The following is a 19,205-nucleotide window of genomic DNA, read 5'->3' on the forward strand; positions in this document are numbered from 1 at the left end:
TTCATTAACAAGAGAATCTGCTGTAGAAATAAAGTTGAGTTGAGATCAAATGTGTGGTTCAAAGTTCTATAATCTGGAGTTAATCTCGGGTGGAGTTTGCATGTTTGAGTGTAAAAGTAGTGTCATCATACATTTTAACTCACCTAACAGTTTGGAAACTTTTCATCCGATCTGCTTTAGACAGAGCCAGACAGGATAGTGCAGCACTGTTTTGCACTCTTTTCCCATCTCACGCTGGAACTGGAGATTGCATGTGCTCCCTTATTTTCTGGCTTCTTTTTGTTTTTGTTAAACTATATCAGGGTGTCAAACATAAGGCGAGTGGAGCAAAGCTGCTCCAATCCGGCCAATCCACCAAGCAAAGTTTAAAAACTTCAAAGGAAACCAACGAGTAACTGTCAGAGAAGTCTTTAGTCTCATAAAGAACGATGTGTAATGTTCAGTCTGTGTTCCAGGATGACCTGTGTCAGTACTGTTAGAACCTCTGTGCTACTTTTGGTGTCCTTCAATGCAGACTCAAAACAATTTAGCCTTTAGGGGGCGCTGTCTGGCTTCAGAGTGAGACAAACTGCTGGACAATCATGCAGAGGTTGGACTGTGACTTTGTCTCTTCTTGCAAGAATAATGTAATAAAATTCTCTTGAACTTTTTAAAACACTTATTTTATTGTATGTTCTTATCCCGGTTACAGTCAGCGACTGCTTTTATTTTCCTGAGGTTTTATTTTTATTGTGGCGTGTTTTTATCTATTTTGATCTCATTTATTTGATCTTATCTTATTTAGCTGGAAAGGGAAGGACACTGAGAACTTGACTTGCTTGCTTTGTTTGTCTTCGTTGCTCGACCGGGTATCTGTCTGCTTCGTTGTGTGTTTGTTGTTACGATATGCCAAAGGCATCACAGAATCTGCAGAAGAAATCTCCCGAATAATCTTGAACTTTGTTTAAATAGTTTTCCTTAAAGCAGCAGTTGAATAATAAACTGCAACACTGACATAATAAACCCATTTATCTGACCGAACGGTTTTAAAACCTGTGAAATGAGAATTTTAAGAAGGTGGTGCGGTGGAGGAGTGATTAGCATTCAGGCCTCACAGCAAAACGCACCCATGCGTTTTTATCTGGGGTGAATTTGCCTGTCCTCTGGGTTTTCGTCAACTATCCTGGCTTCTTCTGGCAACTGAGGCTAATTGGTGACTCTAAAGTTGCTGTCATCACTTAAACAATCACCTGCTTCTGTCCCATTTTCAGCTGAGACTCATCTCCTGGAACCTGGCGTTGATAAAGTGGGTGTCACGGATGGATTAAAGGGCTCATATTATGCAAATCTACATCCTAAAGGTTCTCCAACAGTACTAATCGTCCCCATATCTGGAATGAAGACAGTCTGTCCTCTCTCTCTCTGGCTTGTTTCAGGTTTTAAAAAGTCTGTTGCTCCAACCAGCCAATCAGAAATCAAACCCTATTCACCCACTGAGCGAGCAACGTCCATAGACCTCCAAAACACGTCTGTCCGCCCAGGCCGTAATCTAGACGGCTATTTGACACCAGAACTAGTTGGAAATAGACGTTTTAACCAGACTGTAATCTGGACGTCTACTTGAAAACAGAATGAGTTGAGAACCTTTCGTCTGGTGAATACATCTATGTACATGAGTAAATGTTTCATCAGCACTGTCAGTTAGCATTATCAATTGTCTCATTGTTGCAGTGGGTAGCGCTCTCGCCTCACAGAGAGAAGGTCGGTGGTTCAAATCCAGCTGGAGGTGTTTGTGGAGTTACCTTATGTGTGCATGGGTTTCTTCTGGATTCCTCCCACATTCTAATAACATTCATGTGATTGTAATTGGTAATGCTACATTGCCTCCGCGTGTGTCTGTGTAAGACTGATGACTTGTCCTTATTCTTTTGAAATGTATTTTCATTGACGTCCAGACAAGCTGTAAATACAACATCCAAGGAAGACGTTGACGAAACTTTCATTCCGGCTCCTCTGAGGACGTCCTCTGGATGTATAGAGACGACGTCTTTTAGACGTTTTGGACTTTTTGCTCACTACGTAGTGTCATCGGGGGTTTAGCCAATCCCAATCAATGTAGGCCCTCCCTTTGACTCCTCCCACAATTAGGCAGCTCTGCTCTGGCACATGGCACCACGAGAGGAAGTACTTCCTCCTCTTCCCAAGATGGGCATGTGTGGGCGGAGCCAGTCCAGCTCACACAGACACAGCAGATCCTGAATGCAGCTCCTATGATCCAATATTCAAATGAGGAAAATTAAGGAGGAGCTGGATTTGGGCCAATAAACTCATGTGAAAGTGTTGAAACGCTGGATAATCTGAACCCTTTAATTAATGTTTCACCTCCAGAAAGAACATGTTCCGCTTCTGTTCTTTCTGCGTGTTTGTTTGTACGCCTCATAAGAAGAGTGAGTTCGGATGGCCGTCACTTCCTCCGCCTTTTGGACTCTCTCTCGTCTGGGCGTCCTTCTGGGCCGTTAAGACAAATAGTGTTCGACCCTCCTGAGAAAGAGACTCGGATGCGGCGCTCAATGCAAGAAAAATGGCTGCTTCCGCTCGATGACTTCCTCTTTGTGTGCGCGGCCCTTCTCTTCCTTTCAATAACAATAACAGGGCAGGTCCTGTTGAGGCCTCCTCGCCGTCTAAGTGCAGCGTACATCAATGTAACGACAGATAAGAACGGCAGTCAGGATGTGTCGGCGCTTTTAAACGCAACCCTGGGCAGAAGTGGAGCTGCTACTGCGACGGCGGCCGAGTGTTTCCCACACACGGGCTTTCATTTGATCCCTGGCTGCACGCCGGGACTGAAGCCTCCTGTGATATTGCCCCACTCCGCTTGGAAACATCACTCACTGTGACAATTAGCTGGAAGGTCTCCTACACGTACAAATATGCACGTGGGAGCGTGGGAAGCTTGGCCTGGCTGCTGAAACATTAATGCACGCTGAAGGATGGCAGTCAGCTGTTGCAGATGTTAACGTAGCAGAACAGCAGCTTTTGTTTTGGAGCCAGAAGAGACAGGCTCACTTCCTCACTCGGGGATTACAAGTAAACACAAATGGAGTTTTCAGTTTCTGACAAGGGCTCTGTGACTTTTAATGTACTGCTCATAATTTCTGGGTCATGAGTCACTGTAACGTAATCTCAGACTACGGATGAGGTGGATTAGCTCTACCCTCCTGGCGATAAGTGGTTGCCGTAGTAACGACACACGATGATTTCATGAATCTTATAAACGATCTTACGGTCTTGTTGATGGATCTCGGGAGGCTTTCATCCAGGACCGGACCTTTGTCCTTATCGGCCTTTTCAAACTGCAACGACACCATGAGGGGGTCCCGGAAGTCCAGCCGAGCCTGAGAGGGGGAGGGGGGAGGGAGTGGAGATGAAGGGAGAGAGATTAAAGATAAAGGGGGACAAAAAGGACTTCATTATTAGTTCACTTATACTGATTAAATCTTGGTAGAGGACCATGTTGGAGTGTCTGATCTGAAGTGATTGACCAACCGACCAACTGACTGATTGACTGACTGACACCACATTTACGCGTCCCCCAGGTTTCCCCTCAGGGCCGGAGTGGGACTCCTGTTCAGCCCTGGAGCGTCACACCTCAGACCCACTTTAGATCACCACCTATTAAAATCATGTCATTATAATCTTACATGTGAGTCTGTAGCGCTCTTCTGTAAAGCCTTGTAATTTATTTTGTAGTTTATTTTTCTAAAATGTTTCCAATTCATTGCAAGTAAGGGTTGCTTCATAATGAAAATCTTTCCTTAACTCCTTCAGGAAGTCTCCTAACACCTTTCACTAACTCCTTTAGGAACCATCCTAACACCATTCCTAACTCCTTTAGGAAGTCTCCTAACACCTTTCCTTAACTCCTTTAGGAAGTCTCCTAACACCTTTCCTTAACTCCTTTAGGAAGCCTCCTAATACCTTTCACTAACTCCTTTAGGAAGCATCCTAACACCAATCCTAACTCCTTTAGGAAGCCTCCTAACACCTTTCGTAACTCCTTTAGGAAGCCTCCTAACACCTTTCCTGAATCCTGTGATGTCATCCAGGGGAATGTGCAGCACCTGCTGTCCCCTGTCTTCCCTGTGGATGTAACCTTGTCCTCCTGTTGTCTGGGTCGGCTCAACTTGTCACTTCTGTTTCTGCTGCGTTTCATTGTGTTCCTTGGACTTTATAAACAATAAACTCTTTCTATGGAAACTTGGGAGTCTGTGTTTGGCTCCATCTGCACACCATCCTGACAATGAGATCTATATGTTAGGCAAAGTGAAGACAAACACTATTGATTCTTTTGGGACATGCGATCAGTCCTGATGAGTCTCTTGCTTCAAACAGCTGCTGTGGGACCAGTCCAGCTCTCGTTGGGTCCAGCAGAGATAAACGTGTTGCTGTTTGTGTCGGTCATAAATTCTCTGACCTTTATGAGCCTCTGCCCTGGAATATGTGAGAAGTGTCTGCACAAACTGGCAGAGGAGAACAGAGCAGATACTCATGTCCAGCAAACACAACAGCTGTTTCCACTGATTAGTGTCCCTCTCTCTTGCTCTCTCTCCCTCTGGCTCCGTCTCTCCTCTCTCTCCCTCTGTCTACCCATCTCCTTCTCTCTGTCTCTCGCCCTCTCTCCCTCTGTCTCCGTCTCTCCTTCTCTCTCCCTCTGTCTCAGTCTCTCCTCTCTCTCCCTCTGTCTACCCATCTCCTTCTCTCTCCCTCTGTCTCCGTCTCTCCTTCTCTCTCCCTCTGTCTCCCTGTCTCCGTCTCTCCTCTCTCTCCCTCTGTCTCCCCGTCTCCTCTCTTCCTCTGTCTCCGTCTCTCCCTGTCTCCCTCTCTCAGTCTGTCTCCCTCTGTATCTCTGTCCCTCTCTCCCTCTGTCTGTCTCCCTCTCTCTCCCTGTCTCCCTGTGTCTCCCTCTCTCCCTCTGTCTCCCTTTCTCCCCCTCTCTCCCTCTGTCTCCCTCTGTGTCCCTGTCTCCCTCTCTCCCTGTGTCTCCCTCTCTCTCCCTGTGTCTCCCTCTGTGTCCCTCTCTCCCTCTGTCTCCCTCTGTGTCCCTGTCTCTCCCTCTCTCTCCCTGTGTCTCCCTCTCTTCCTCTGTCTCCCTCTGTGTCCCGCTCTCCCTGTGTCTCCTTGTGTCTCCCTCTCTTCCTCTGTGTCCCTGTCTCCCTTTGTCTCCCGCCGTGGGACAATAATCACAGAAATGCCTGGCTGCAGCAAGGGCCCGGAAGAGACAGACGGGCTGGGTTTACAGAAGGTGGTGGTTGAGGTCCAAATGTTTCTCCTCATGAATGCCGCTTGGTCACATTCAGCAAACACCTGATTGGTCCTCTGGTGTTGTCTCAGTCAGCTGTTGCTCGTTCGTCCTTCCTACAGATCATTTATCACTCCAGGCTGAACGAGACAGGCTTTGATCAGGTCTGGTTCATGTTGCGGCCGAGGCCAAATTCCTCCTCACAGCTTCGTCTTGTTTAAACATGGCCGACGGCCACGCTTTGCCATTTCAAAAATGAGCAGCGTAGAAATGTCCCACATCTATTTTGATCAAAAGATTGTGTCCGCTTGATGAGAAACTGCACATCATGAAGATCAGAGTACTTGCCGACATCATGAAGGTTTCGTTCACACACTTCCTCTCTCTGTCTTTGATGGAGAAGCTCCTGGTAATCTTGCGCTCGTTTTTATCGTCCGTGCCAATAAAGGAAGCTCTGGCTTTAGCACGCAGAGCATCCAGAGTCAGAGTGTAGACGATACCTGATGGATGAAACACGACAGGCCACAGAGGAGCATGGTGATGAAAAGGGAAACGTATAAAACCTGCAGGACGGAGGTTTTCTAGGACTGGGGCTGGAGATCAATGGGCCCAAGGTCGGAGTCCCTTCATTTAATGCTTCAAGACGCCTTTACAACTCACCTGCTTCAGAGTACAGGTCCTGGTTGTCAGATTTCACGCTGTAGATGAAACACACCTCGGTCAGCACGCACACGGATTTGCGTCTGCCGTGTTCACACTGGTGCTGAGCCTGTTGCAGGTTGATCTTAGCGGGGTTGAACGTCATGTTGGCCTGCAGCTCCGCAACATCCCTGGACCTGGTGGAGATGAAAGCGTAACATTATTGCCTCCTGGTGGGTGGTGTGAAGGTCCTCCAGCAGCTCCTGCTCCTGGTTTGCGCGACAGGAGCTCAGTTGTGAATTGCCAACAGGATCATTCATGCACGTGTGGTCCCAAACGAACAGTTTTCCCTTTCTTGGCCCACTTCTGATTGATACTGAGCTCTGCAGAGCAGGATCACCCCACTACAGCTGCAGTTTTGGACCTTTTGGACACGTTCCGACCGACAGATTTCCAAATATTGTCATAACTGATTCAAATCCTTATGCTTGCCAATTTTTCTGCTTCTCACACCAATTTTGAGGAGGAAATATTCACTTGTCATCCAGTCTACGTGATCAATCCATTCATTTTCAATATATTTTCATATATATGTTTGTTTTTGGACTGTGGGAGGAAACCTGACAATCTGGAGAAAATCCAATGAAGCACATGGAGAAACTCTCGACACAGAAAGACTCAGTCTGGATTCAAACCCTCACTATGTGAGTTCCTCACTATCAAGCAAGAGTGATCACAGTGTGTGGGCTTCTGGTTTATGGGCGGCTGTGGCCCGGTTGGCAGAGCGGCCATCTTTCAATTGGAAGGTTGCAAGTTTGATGACCTATCTTACACATGTTGAAGTGTCCTTGAGCAAGACTCTGAACATCAAACAGCTCTAATTGGATGGATAGTGTACGTTACCTAGCAGCTGCATCCATTGGCTTAAAGAATTTCTCTGTGGGATTGATAAAGTTTGTGTATTCTATTCTGTGTGTTAGATTTTCTCTTCTATGGAACTTTTCCACTACTTGAGTAGCCCACAAAGAACTTTACATTGTTAAGCACATTCACCCATTCACACACACAATGCAGGAGGCTGTCAAGGAGCTCAGTCCATCCAACTGGAGCAGTTTGGGGTTCAGTGTGTTGGGCTCAAGATCCAGTGAACTCCTCCAGCAGTCCTCCCCCCAGAGGAGAGACACCAGGAACAGGCCATAAAACAGCAGGGAGCAAGGCAAAGACCCCAGGAAGTCTCCAACCCCCCAGGTTGGCAACCAATGGTAATGGTCGAACCCGACCCAGACACCACAGGGGTCCGAAAGTCAACTTGGTGAGACTCTTTTCCTACCAACTGTCCTCCACTTCTCATCTCAGCCACCAAGAGGGACACACGTCTCTGCTGCCTCGGGACGGTGAAGAGAGCACCAAGTGGACCCAAGGGACAGAACCAACGCCAGCCCGCTGGACGAGCAGGACACAGTTTGGACTACTTCTCTTTTTTCATCCATCCATCCATCCATCCATCTTCTCCTGCTCATTTGTTTCTGGGTGGCGGGGTGTCAGTCTGAGCAACGTCACCCAGATCACATTGCACCCATTTCTTCTCTTAAATCTTTTTTTAAATGTCGTGCGAGAAGGAAAAAGCAATTTCGCTTCTCTATATGTGTGAAAATGTGTAGCTGAACTGACAAATAAAGCGATGTTGACTTTTTTTAAGCAAGCACTTTTAAATAATCTTAAAATATCACTAAGGAGCCAATATTTTGGGGGGATTGCACAATGATGAAATGACTGGCTTTTCATCAAACACCTTTATGGCTTTAAAAAAAAAAAATGAATATGTGAAGTTCTATCCAGACAAACGTCTCTGAACGCAGCTTGCTGAAACACTGATGCATCATGTCAAGCCTACGCGAGTCAAGCAACATGTTTCTGCATAATGAATACATTAATTTTTAATGAAATACATCTGTTTGTGTGCATGAATCAGCTTTCCTCGAAGGCAGGAACAAGAATGGGATGCACATAAAGCTCAGCTCCAGCTCCCTCTGTCCAGCAGACCACGGTCCTGGAAGAACCGTGGCCTGCTGCCAAATCCAATTTCAGCTGCAAGCCACATGGGAGATGGAGTTTTCACACAGCTCAGAGTTGAGCCTCGGCCAATCGGAGCTGTGGGAGACGCTTTTTGCCTGGGAAAGATAATTCAGAGCGTGGGCTGACGTTTCAGAACGCTGTGGGCTGGACTCTTCACGTCAGTGTGGAGGCGGGTTTTTTTAACACAGACATTAGGAAGTCGCTGGCCTTCAGCCCACCAGCCCAGCGGGACGCGAGCAGCTGTCCAAACCCCAATAAGACAATGAAACATGTAAAGAGTGTCTGCAGGACACTGGTGAGGAACGGCGGATGTGGACTCCCTTGCTCTGGGAGTGGGTGTTTACATGCGAGGGTGGGCCGTGTTCTCACCAGAACAGAGAGGCCCCGCCCAGACCTCCGATGGTCACGTCGGTGATCCCGTCTCCGTTCAGGTCCATGACACCGTGTATGGACTGACCGAAAAACTTCACCCCTCCATCGCCGCCGGCGGGGATCCGCTGAGGAGACGGAACACACGTCAGAAAACCGATAAGATCGAAAATATCGGAGGAGGGCAAAGCAGTGATTGAAGTTCTGATTGAAGCCTCGAAAAAAAGGTGCAAGAAACTAATTTCTGGACTGTACCAGAGCCTCCAAAAACTGAAAGGTAACAACACTGAATACCCTCCCTCCCTCCCTCCCTCCTTCCCTCCATTTTCTCCCGCTTATCCGTATCCAGGTGGCGGGGGTGGCAGTCTGACCACTGTCACCCAGATGAGGGGAAGGTGGCGCCCGGCGTGGGACATGAACCCTCTACCTAGAGATGGACAGTCTCTACCAACACTGAATACATTCAAACAAAATGCGAAAAAAGAATTAAACATAGAAATAACACAGGAGGACTTCAATGTCGAAAACAAACACTCATCCACTAACTCACGGCAGTTAAGAATATTTGGCTGGAAGAATTTGATCCACTACTTCATTACACCTCAAATGAAACTCAAGCAAACTCAAACACAAAAGCAATGCTGGAGACATAGTGGACAGTTGAACGCCCATCACTCCCATATGTTCTGGACATGTCCTACAATCCATTTGTTTTGGGGAAAAATGTGCCAGATTAAAAGGCTATAATATCCCCTTGATGTCAGACTCCTATATCCAGCTAGAACAACAGACAATGTACTCACGGAGAGGGATTGCTATTTATGAGAAACTTTGCTTGCTGCCTGAAAAAAGGTGATGAACCTGAACAACCGTGAAGCTCCTAACCTCAAACACTGGTAGGGTGGAGGGGTGGAGTGGTGGAGTGGTGCGGTTAAAGTACTATTCAAATGGAAAAACTACTTTCTCTCTGAGACTTAGAACAGAATGTTTGAAATGGGAAAAGTAGATTACTGTTTCTTTAAAGGAAGAGGAGCACAACAGCGCCGCCTGCTGAAGAAACTGGGAACTTTTACTGCCAGCAGAGGCATTTTAACTCTGGTTTACACCTCAAGGCCCCTGCATACTCCCTTTTTAAACCCATAAGACCAAGAAGAAAATTGGTCAGTGACGTCAGTCAGCTGCTGAAAAAAAAGCTTTTTCGGCAGGACTGTTCATACTCCGATAACAAGCTGCCGAACTTCCAGGCCACGCCCCCTCACAACAGGCCACGCCCCCTCGCAGCAGCCACACCTTTGTGATGCGGCGTTTAAACTTTTCAACTGCAGTTTATTTCTCACCTCCAGTGCTTTCAGAAATACATTTCTCTGAACTGTTTCAGTAATAAAAGAGAGTTTTTGTCCGAGGGCCATGTTGGTCTAGTTTTAACTACAGGAGATGACAGCTGTTCGTGATGCGTTCAGGTGCATCATGTAAAAGCCTGCACTCCGACTTTTTAATGAGCTGCGGAGCTCGTACAGTAGCGATGTTACGAGCTAAATATGATTAAAATATGACAGATAGTCATGAGCGAACTGGAACATGCATGCGCAGCACACGGCAGTGCAGAAGTTTCGGAAGTGCGGCTCCCGCATAGTTCGGCCAGGGTGGTTGGCACAGCCAAAACAAATTTCGTCGGCAGGACCCCGCACTGCTGAACTTTCGTCGTGTTCTTATGGAGTATGAAGGTGCCTTTACTCATCACATTATAGTCACCATTTCATCCTGGTCCGGCTGCTCTCCACTAAACTCCCTCGTACTGTTAAACAGGCAGCAGCTAAAGCTAAAAGGATATAATAAAAATAGTCTTTGAATTTAAACATAGTCTCTGTGTGTCGAGTCGACATTAATTCTGAGGTTTTCCATCCAGAAACATCCATTACAAGCGTCAATCTTCAGGAGAAAAACAAAGTGATTAATCACAATTAATTACAGGAAAAAAATAATCAATAATAATTTATATATATATATATATATATATATACCATTTTCTGTTTCCAATTAACATTCATTTTATGTCTGTACTTGGGTTTTAAACATGTTGTATTTTATTGTTTGCGACCTTGTTAAAGAAAACTTTCTGTCACCGCTCGGGGCAGACAATAAAGGTTATCTTAATTTATTTTTAATTTAATATGAATACACGCGTATCCATACTATCCTCATGTCTGTTCTGTCTTTTTGGTTTGTGTTTTTTTTTTAATTTTGTTCTATATAATGTCAAAATGTTCAAAAGAGTTATAAAATAAAAAATAAAAGAAAACACATTTTAAAAGAAAGAACCACATTAGCGTGGGGGACGTCCTTTGCTGTTGTGTGGGTCACACTGACTTTGGAAAACAATCACGCATGGCGAACCACAAATATCTGCTCGGGCTGCTTGAGTCCTAATTAGAAACTAGGACATGTCCTCTGTTCCATGGGGGTTTCTGTCCCGCCACAATGGTTTCGCCCACATCCATGGGGGAAATTTGATTTTAGTTCTCACCTGGACAAATTTCTCTTTCAGCGATGTCTTTTCCCCGTGGTAGATGTAGACGCCCCCTCTGTGATCGTTCTCGAAAGGGGCGCCGATCGCCACGTCGTTAAACCCGTCCAGGTTGAGGTCCGACACCGCGGCGATGGCGGTGCCAAAGCGGGCGCCGCAGGGCTCGTTCTTATTGGTGCAGCTGGCTGAGTGGGAGGTGCAACACGACTGGTTGATGGGCTTCAAGGTGAACTCATGGACAAACTGGCCGTTCTGAAGACGAAGCAGAGCAAAAAAAAAAACTCGGTGGTGGAACTGCACATTCCTCAGGTTGAGTTCCGGTTTCAGCATTTCCTACCTGGTGGAGCTTGTAGACGTAGACTTGTCCCTGCTCGTCTTTGTCGGAGCCCATGTACATCGGAGCGCCGACCAGAAGGATGTCTGTGAAGGAATCTCCGTCCACGTCCAGAGTCTGCAGAACGCTGCCAAAGTAGGAACCAATCTGCACCCGGGAGCCAGAAATCAAAATGTTCAGTTTGGATCATCCATCCATCTTATCCATCCCCGGGTGGTGGGGGTGTCAGTCTGAACACCGTCACCCAGATCACATTGCACCCATTAAGAACCTTCCTGCAGGTGCCGAGACCACAGGAAGGTGGCGCCCGGCGTGGGACATGAACCCTCTACCTTGAGATTGAGAGTCTCATGCTCTACCAGCTGAGCGAGTCGAGGGGGGGGGGGGGGGGGCAGTGTAGATCAGCAGATTTTAATCTAATAACAACTATGGTGGCCCAGAAGAGTCACTACAATGCAAATGATGCAGCTATTGCACATATTTGAGCGTTTTCATGTCAGCAAACTGTTGCGTTTCGATGCCAAGAGTTTGAAGACGATGTCTGTTTCCACAGAAACACTGAAAACAACATGGTGAGCATGGTGAACCACTCGTGGTTGCTGTTGTTTGAACCCACACACATGATACGTAATAAATACGATGTATAAGTGGCAAAAAGAGTAAATAAAACTCCTGCCAACATTTAGTAGAGAAAATAATATAAACTCTTAACTAACGTTAACTTAGCTAGATATAGAAGTGACTAAAAGAATCAGACTCCTAACAGAATCTAGGAGTGAAAGTGGCCGGAGGTTAAACTGCTCGGTGGTTACAGACAGAATTATTAACCTGGAGGATCATTTGCAGTGAAGAGACGATTAGATATTGCAGTTTTGCATTATGGGATGTGAGATGGAGGATGGTGAGGTGGATGAGGTGGATGGAGGCTACTGCTCCTTCCCTTCTGTCCTCTGTCCCCCTGTCCCCCCCCCCCACAATGAGGATAATGATAAGTAATCGGGTGTGGTCTGTTACATCCATCTATCTATCTATCTATCTATCTATACACTGAAAAAGAAAAAGAAAAGCATTGAAATATATAAGATAAATAAAAAGCAACAACATAATGTGGAAGACGTCTTTGCATATGTATGTGTGTAGATGTCTATGCATGCAATGTGCATATTGGTAAACTGAGCTGTTTGTTTGTATTTCATTAGTAATGTTTAGATTTTAACACAATAAGAGCAATGAAAACACAAACACCCAAAAAAATAAAAGATTGTGGAAAAGAAATAATCAGCCTTTCCAAGGGAGAGCCCACCAAGTTAGATTGTTATTATGGTGACTGTCAAAATAAAAAACCCAAGTTGGATTGTTATTATGGTGACTGTCAAAATAATACCACCATGTTGGATTGTTATTATGGTGACTGTCAAAATAAAAAACCCAAGTTGGATTGTTATTATGGTGACTGTCAAAATAAAAAACCCAAGTTGGATTGTTATTCCAGTGACTTTTAAAATAAAACCACCTAGTTGGATTGTTTTGGTGACTGTCAAAATAAAACCACCAAGTTAGATCGTTATTATGGCGACTGTCAAAATAAAACTACCAAGTTGGATTGTTATTATGGTGACTGTCAAAATAAAAGTACCAAGTTGGATTGTTATTATGGTGGCTGTCAAAATAAAAGTACCAAGTTGGATTGTTATTATGGTGACTGTCAAAATAAAATAAAGTCCAGGAGAATATGGACTGGGAGTCATGACACCGCGGAGGAAACTAAGTTCTGATTGGCTCTAATGAGCATGTGCAGAGGAACAAGTTACTACGACCGCGGTCTTCATCAAACTTGTAGTCTCACCTGTTCTCCCTTCAGGATCTGTGAGATGAAGATGCTGTTGCCTTCATCCAGCCGGTAGATAACCACGCGCCCCGTGTGGTTGTACCGCGGCGCTCCGGTGATGTACAGCGTTCCATCGGGAGTGGACGCAGACTGAACATCATAACCTGCGGAGGGGAAACTCGCTGCATTACGACACAAACACACATGGAGAAGTGTGAAGACGCGCCGGTCATTTACAACCGCGCACTCGGGCTCTGCTTGGACTATAGTTTTAAACGCTTCCCCGGGCTACTGTTTATGTCTCGCTGTGTGGAGGAAACTATAAAACACTAGTGGAAACTGGCGCGCACACACACACACACACACACACACACACACACACACACACACACACACACACACACACACACACACACACACACACACACACACACACACACACACACACACACACACACACACACACACACACACACACACACACACACACACACACACACACACACACACACACACACACACACAGAGAGTTGAGTTTACAGTACGAGACCTTCTGGTGCTCTGGCTGATGACATGTTGATTTAAATAGTTTGATATTAAGACGCTGCGGTTGCTTCACGAGCCATAAAAGGCAATGGGATGGGGAGACAAGCGTGGATTCATTATTAATGTGACACAGAAAGAGACAAACATCTGTTATCAAAGACAAATGAAGTATCTCTCTCCTCCATGCAGCCAGATTGATCCTGCAGCAGTAAAATTGAATTTAATGCCTTAAAAAGACTGAACTATTTTTGTCGCCTTGAAGCATTCAAAAGACTCGTATATCATAGATCATATATCGATATTGGCAAAAATGCGTCACTTCCTGTTTTCTCTCTCACGACACCTGCACCTCATTACTGATCAGACTCGCCAGCATTTTGTCTAGAGAATTCTTGGTTTTGTGATTCATGCATTCATTTAGTCATTCATTTCAAAAACAAACAACATTAGTGGCCCGACATGCTTTTTTTTTTTGCTTTTTTTTAAATGTTTATTTCGAATATCAAGGTACAAAACGGAGTGAGAAGAAGTAAAAATGATTTACTCCCACCTCTTGTCCTAAAGTAAATAGCATAATTGACTTCCTTCCATCTCTCACACACACACACACACACACACACACACACACACACACACACACACACACACACACACACACACACACACACACACACACACACACACACACACACACACACACACACACACACACACACACACACACACACACACACACACACACACACACACACACACACACACACACACACACACGTGTCCTGCGCAGTACATAGAATATATATACATACACGTCCATTCATACATATCTACAGACAGACACAATCACCTATATCCACACATAGTACACACATCATACATAACGCGGATGCTGTGAGTAAGCTGTACTTAACATTCTTTAATACATGCACACCTAATTAAACACTCATGCTAAATGCATTATTACATATAAACATACACACATAGCCTAATACATTCATCCATTTACACATGTACAGTCCCACATATAAATCTACATGTACCATACAAGCACAATACACACAAACAATACACAAAAACAATACACACAGGCACTACAAGCTAGACGATCAAAACTAATCAATGCTAGGAAAGAAACGAACAGTAGAAATAACCAAATGCTAAACAGACTTTGTTTTAAAATCCTTTCCAACTAAATGCAAAACTTTTCTGAAACAAAAATGGAAAAACTATGCGTTTTTACTTCGACCTGCAATACAAGTTTTCACCACCAGATGGCGTATTATGTCACTCAGACAACAGCAGCAGGAACGTTAACGCAACGATGGCTGTTTGAGTTTTGCTCTTTCTCGTTCATGTGCATATAGAATCACTCTGTTTGTGGAATAAACATTTCAGTCATTTATTATTTATTTTAACGGGACAATGCACATTAAAGAACAATCATACACAAATACAATTTGTACACAAATTGTAAATGTAGCAGATTATAGAAGAACTGCTATTTTACATCCGTTTGCCTGAAAGTTTATCTTGGTCTCATATTTCCAGTTGTTTGGGCCTCTGAAGGCTTTATATTTTTTAAAGTGAGTCGTAGTATTATTGAATTTGGTAATGAAACTACATGAAACAGATGGTTTTAAAATGATTGACTCACTGGCATTCATGCTGTTTTTCATGATTGAGTGATTCTCATACTCTCTTTGGAGTTTTTCATTTGGACATCTCATAGAACCCAGTTTTTGTCCTGAAAAGATGATAATGTTTTAAAGCTTCCCCCATGGTAGATACTCTAATGCAGGGTCAACTCACCGAGGTAGCCGGCCAGCCCCTCGTACCCAGCCTCGGCGTCGGGGTCGTAGAACTGCGTTTTGCTTGGAACGATGGTATCTCTGGCAGTGTGCATCACCACCGTCCCGTTCCAGTCGTACGCCCCCACGGCGCCCAGTAACACCACATCCTGCAGGAGACACGCAGATGGTATCAGGAGTCGCAGCTCGCAGGGTTTACGATAAGGGGAGTATCTCATTAGTCCAAGTATGAGGCAGCCTTTTGTTTTTGGAAACAGGCGGGAAGTAGTGGAAAAGTCATGTGACTGGGTCGATAGATTCTGCTGAGGTCTGCATAAAAACCGCATGAATTCCTCAGGAATGAGAGGATGAGGTTGTTTATTCCATATGGCTTGTGAAAGTCTTTTAATCTGAGATTTCTTACAGGAAGATCACTGCAGTCGTTTGTTCATTGATCACCAAAGTATTCTCTATGTTCTGCATGAATCAATAAATATCCTTTATTTCCAGGCGTTACTGATGGCGTAGAGCTGAGGTGTCAAATTAATTTAGTTCAGGAGCCACATTTCCTCCTGAATGGTAAGATAGTGCCGTAATAACCTTTAAATTTTAACCTTTTTCATCTGTTGTGACACAAGAGTACATGAGGGAAACGTCTCTATTTTCACAAATGTACAGAAAACGACTACAATCTCAACATAAAGCCAATTTTAATGAGAACGTCTGATGTAAAAACTCCTCCTGCAGCATTGCATTCTGGGTGTTTTCACAAACTCCCGCTGACCTCGTGGCTTTGAGGCCCATGCTGGTTTGATAACTTTCACAGCAGCATCACCGACACCTCGGCTCAGGTCTCAGGGTTGTCTTGTGTCGTTACACGGAATTTCTTTGAAATCGTCAAAATTTTCTTGCTGGTTCGGCCGATTGGAGCTTTTTTTCGGGCCGGTTTTGGCCCACGGGCCTGATGTTTGACACCCCGGTATAGGAGTAAGAATGTGTCACTGAGATAAATAAAACGTGGTGGCACAACATTTAAGCATGTTTGTACAGATTTTATTCCACAGTTGCATTGTCATTTATTATGTTAATTATCCGTTCCATTCTTCCATTCTTAATGTGGAATATAGAAGAACAGCAGAAATGTTACACACACACTTGTGCAGATAAATCAAGGTTTTTGGACATTTCACTGTATTTTGCATCATTAAAATCAGCCTTTATTTTGAGATTGTAACTTTCTGTACCAAGTTGTGAAAATATAGACCTTTTCATCACATATACTTTGCGCCACAACAAACACAAAGTTTAAAGTTTAAATGTAAAAGTCATTATGGCAATATTCAAGAATATTTCAGATTAAATTGGACTGCATGTGGACCCCATAATTTAATGAATTTGATGCCACCAAATGTTAAAAGTGTGTATTCTACATTTTTTGAACAGACACCTTGTCTTCAACTTCATTTCATTAGACAGCTGTTTCTGTATTCGTGATTTACACTCAGTTAATGGGTACATGGAGAAATGGAAGTTAATGATTTGATGAAGTAGTTTCTGTTTTTGTGGAATCATCAGAAATCAAAATTTGATAAGGACCCTAACCCTAACCCACCCCACCCTAACCCCCAACCCTAAACCTAACCCCCCTAACCATAACCCCCCTAACCCTAACCCTAGCCCCCCAACCCCGTCCTCAGGGAACGGAGTTATGTCATAGTAAGGGGAGGGGTCCCTCAGGACATAACACGGGTCATCAGTCACAATGAGCGGCGTCAAGTGTCTCTTTCCTCTGAAGCTCCGTGAAGGAACGACGTCAGGTGTTGGAATTCTGAGTCGCGTCCGGCTTCGTGAAGTGGGGCGAGGCGAGAACGTGAGTCAGGAGTAAGAGGAGGGCAGGAAGAGGGTAAAAAGGACATCCGACATCCTCTCCAGCCGTTTGCGTCTCGTGTCTGGTTTTCAATCTCATGCGATCAGTCCGCGGCGAGGGACAGAAGGACGTCTGTGTCCGCTCAGGACGACTGGTGGAGGTGAACCACCGAAGGGCTGAAGACGCTCTGGATCACACTGCGACATTGTCTGAGTGGGTTCACTCCAAAACCAGACTTCTCCAGCTGATGCTCACACTCACACGCAAGCACATTGAAATAAACAACGTCAAACGCCTCCAGACGGGTAAGACTGATGTGAAGATACGACTCGCTGGGAGCTGGACTTACTTTGGACGTAGTGAGCACTGAACCCAGTCTGAGACATTTCCATCCCGAATGAAGAGGTGAAGTTTCCACTTGTAGCTGCCGAGAGAAACATTCAGCTTAGCTTCCTTTCTAGAAACTGTGAATATAAAGCCTTGTTGTGGTAGTCTTGTTGTGGTAGTCTCTCTCTCTCTCTCTCTCTCTCTCTCTCTCTCTCTCTCTCTCTCTCTCTCTCTCTCTCTCTCTCTCTCTCTCTCTCTCTCTCTCTCTCTCTCTCTCTCTCTCTCTCTCTCTCTCTCTCTCTCTCTCTCTCTCTCTCTCTCTCTCTCTCTCTCTCTCTCTCTCTCTCTCTCTCTCTCTCTCTCTCTCTCTCTCTCTCTCTCTCTCTCTCTCTCTCTCTCTCTCTCTCTCTCTCTCTCTCTGTCTGTCTGTCTGTCTGTCTGTCTGTCTGTCTGTCTGTCTGTCTGTCTGTCTGTCTGTCTGTCTGTCTGTCTGTCTGTCTGTCTGTCTGTCTGTCTGTCTGTCTGTCTGTCTGTCTGTCTGTCTGTCTGTCTGAACGAACAGGTTTTCCATCAGTACTAATCGTCCTCATACCTGGACTGACGCCCCAGAAGTGAAGACAGTCTGTCCTCTCTCTCCCTGGCTGGTTTCAGGTTTTAAAAAGTGTGTTGCTCCAACCAGCCAATCAGAAATCAAACCCTATATAGTGTCATTGGGGGTTTAGCCAATCCCAATCAAGGTAGGCCCTCCCTTTGACTCCTCCCACAATTAGGCAGCTCTGCTCTGGTACATGGCACCACGAGAGGAAGTACTTCCTCCTCTTCCCAAGATGGGCATGTGTGGGCGGAGCCAGTCCAGCTCACACAGACACAGCAGATTCTGAATGTAGCTCCTATGATCCAATATTCAAATGAGGAAAATCAAGGAGGAGCTAGAAACTTAGAATACTGAAGGTTTCTGGAGCGACCAGACCAGGAGGAGGAGGAGGAGGAGGAGGTGAACTGGAGGAGGAGGAGGAGGAGTAGATGAACAGGAGGATGAGGAGGAGGTGAACTAGAGGACAGGACAAGTTTAAATTGTTTGTTGTTAATTGCTCTGAGTCTGATTCTGCAGGGTTCTCGCAGTCAGAAGGACGTTTTCCTTTCCATTGCAATCTATGTTGGTTCATGTGAACGATAGAAGATATAAATAAGAAAAAGAGAAGTATAACTCGTTCAAAGCTCATCATCAGTCAGCTGTTTGGCAGATCAACAGTAAAAAGAAGACATTTTCATCAGAGTGTAGAATGGATGATTTTCTGTGTTTTTCACCTTCCAGAGCGAAGATCTTGCTCCCCAGCGTGTCGACGATGTTCAGCAGAGCAAACTCATCGGACACGTTGAAGAAGTGGTCTCGTAGCGGCTGACTGGAGATGGACTCGATCTCTTTGATGAACTTGTGCAGTTCTTCTGCACTCTTGTTCTGACGATTGTAATCTCCCAGAACCTGGAAACCACGTCCAGATATCATCGTCATGTGACAAAGAGAGAGAGACAGTCCCGTATTTCTGCCCAAACGTTGTGAGAATAGTTGTTTTGTTATACATGTTCCCACAATTTACTGCTTGATTTTCCAGCTTATCTAGTCTAATCG

The 19,205-nt window shown here is 45.1% G+C and overlaps 1 protein-coding gene across 1 annotated transcript in view; it reads right to left on the reverse strand.

Annotated features, from left to right (window-relative positions):
- LOC308117932 (integrin alpha-1-like) overlaps positions 1-19,205 on the reverse strand; it is an 84,419-nt gene that overhangs the window by 19,800 nt on the left and 45,414 nt on the right. Inside the window, 11 exon segments of the mRNA XM_080477052.1 lie at positions 3,264-3,374; positions 5,627-5,778; positions 5,939-6,114; positions 8,363-8,490; positions 10,887-11,138; positions 11,224-11,367; positions 13,067-13,212; positions 15,404-15,551; positions 17,598-17,606; positions 17,608-17,672; positions 18,884-19,058. Of these exon segments, the coding sequence (XP_080333178.1) occupies positions 3,264-3,374; positions 5,627-5,778; positions 5,939-6,114; positions 8,363-8,490; positions 10,887-11,138; positions 11,224-11,367; positions 13,067-13,212; positions 15,404-15,551; positions 17,598-17,606; positions 17,608-17,672; positions 18,884-19,058 (1,506 nt within the window).

This window comes from Lipophrys pholis, assembly GCF_963383615.2.
Source record: "Lipophrys pholis genome assembly, chromosome: 12".
Lineage (NCBI taxonomy): Eukaryota > Metazoa > Chordata > Actinopteri > Blenniiformes > Blenniidae > Lipophrys > Lipophrys pholis.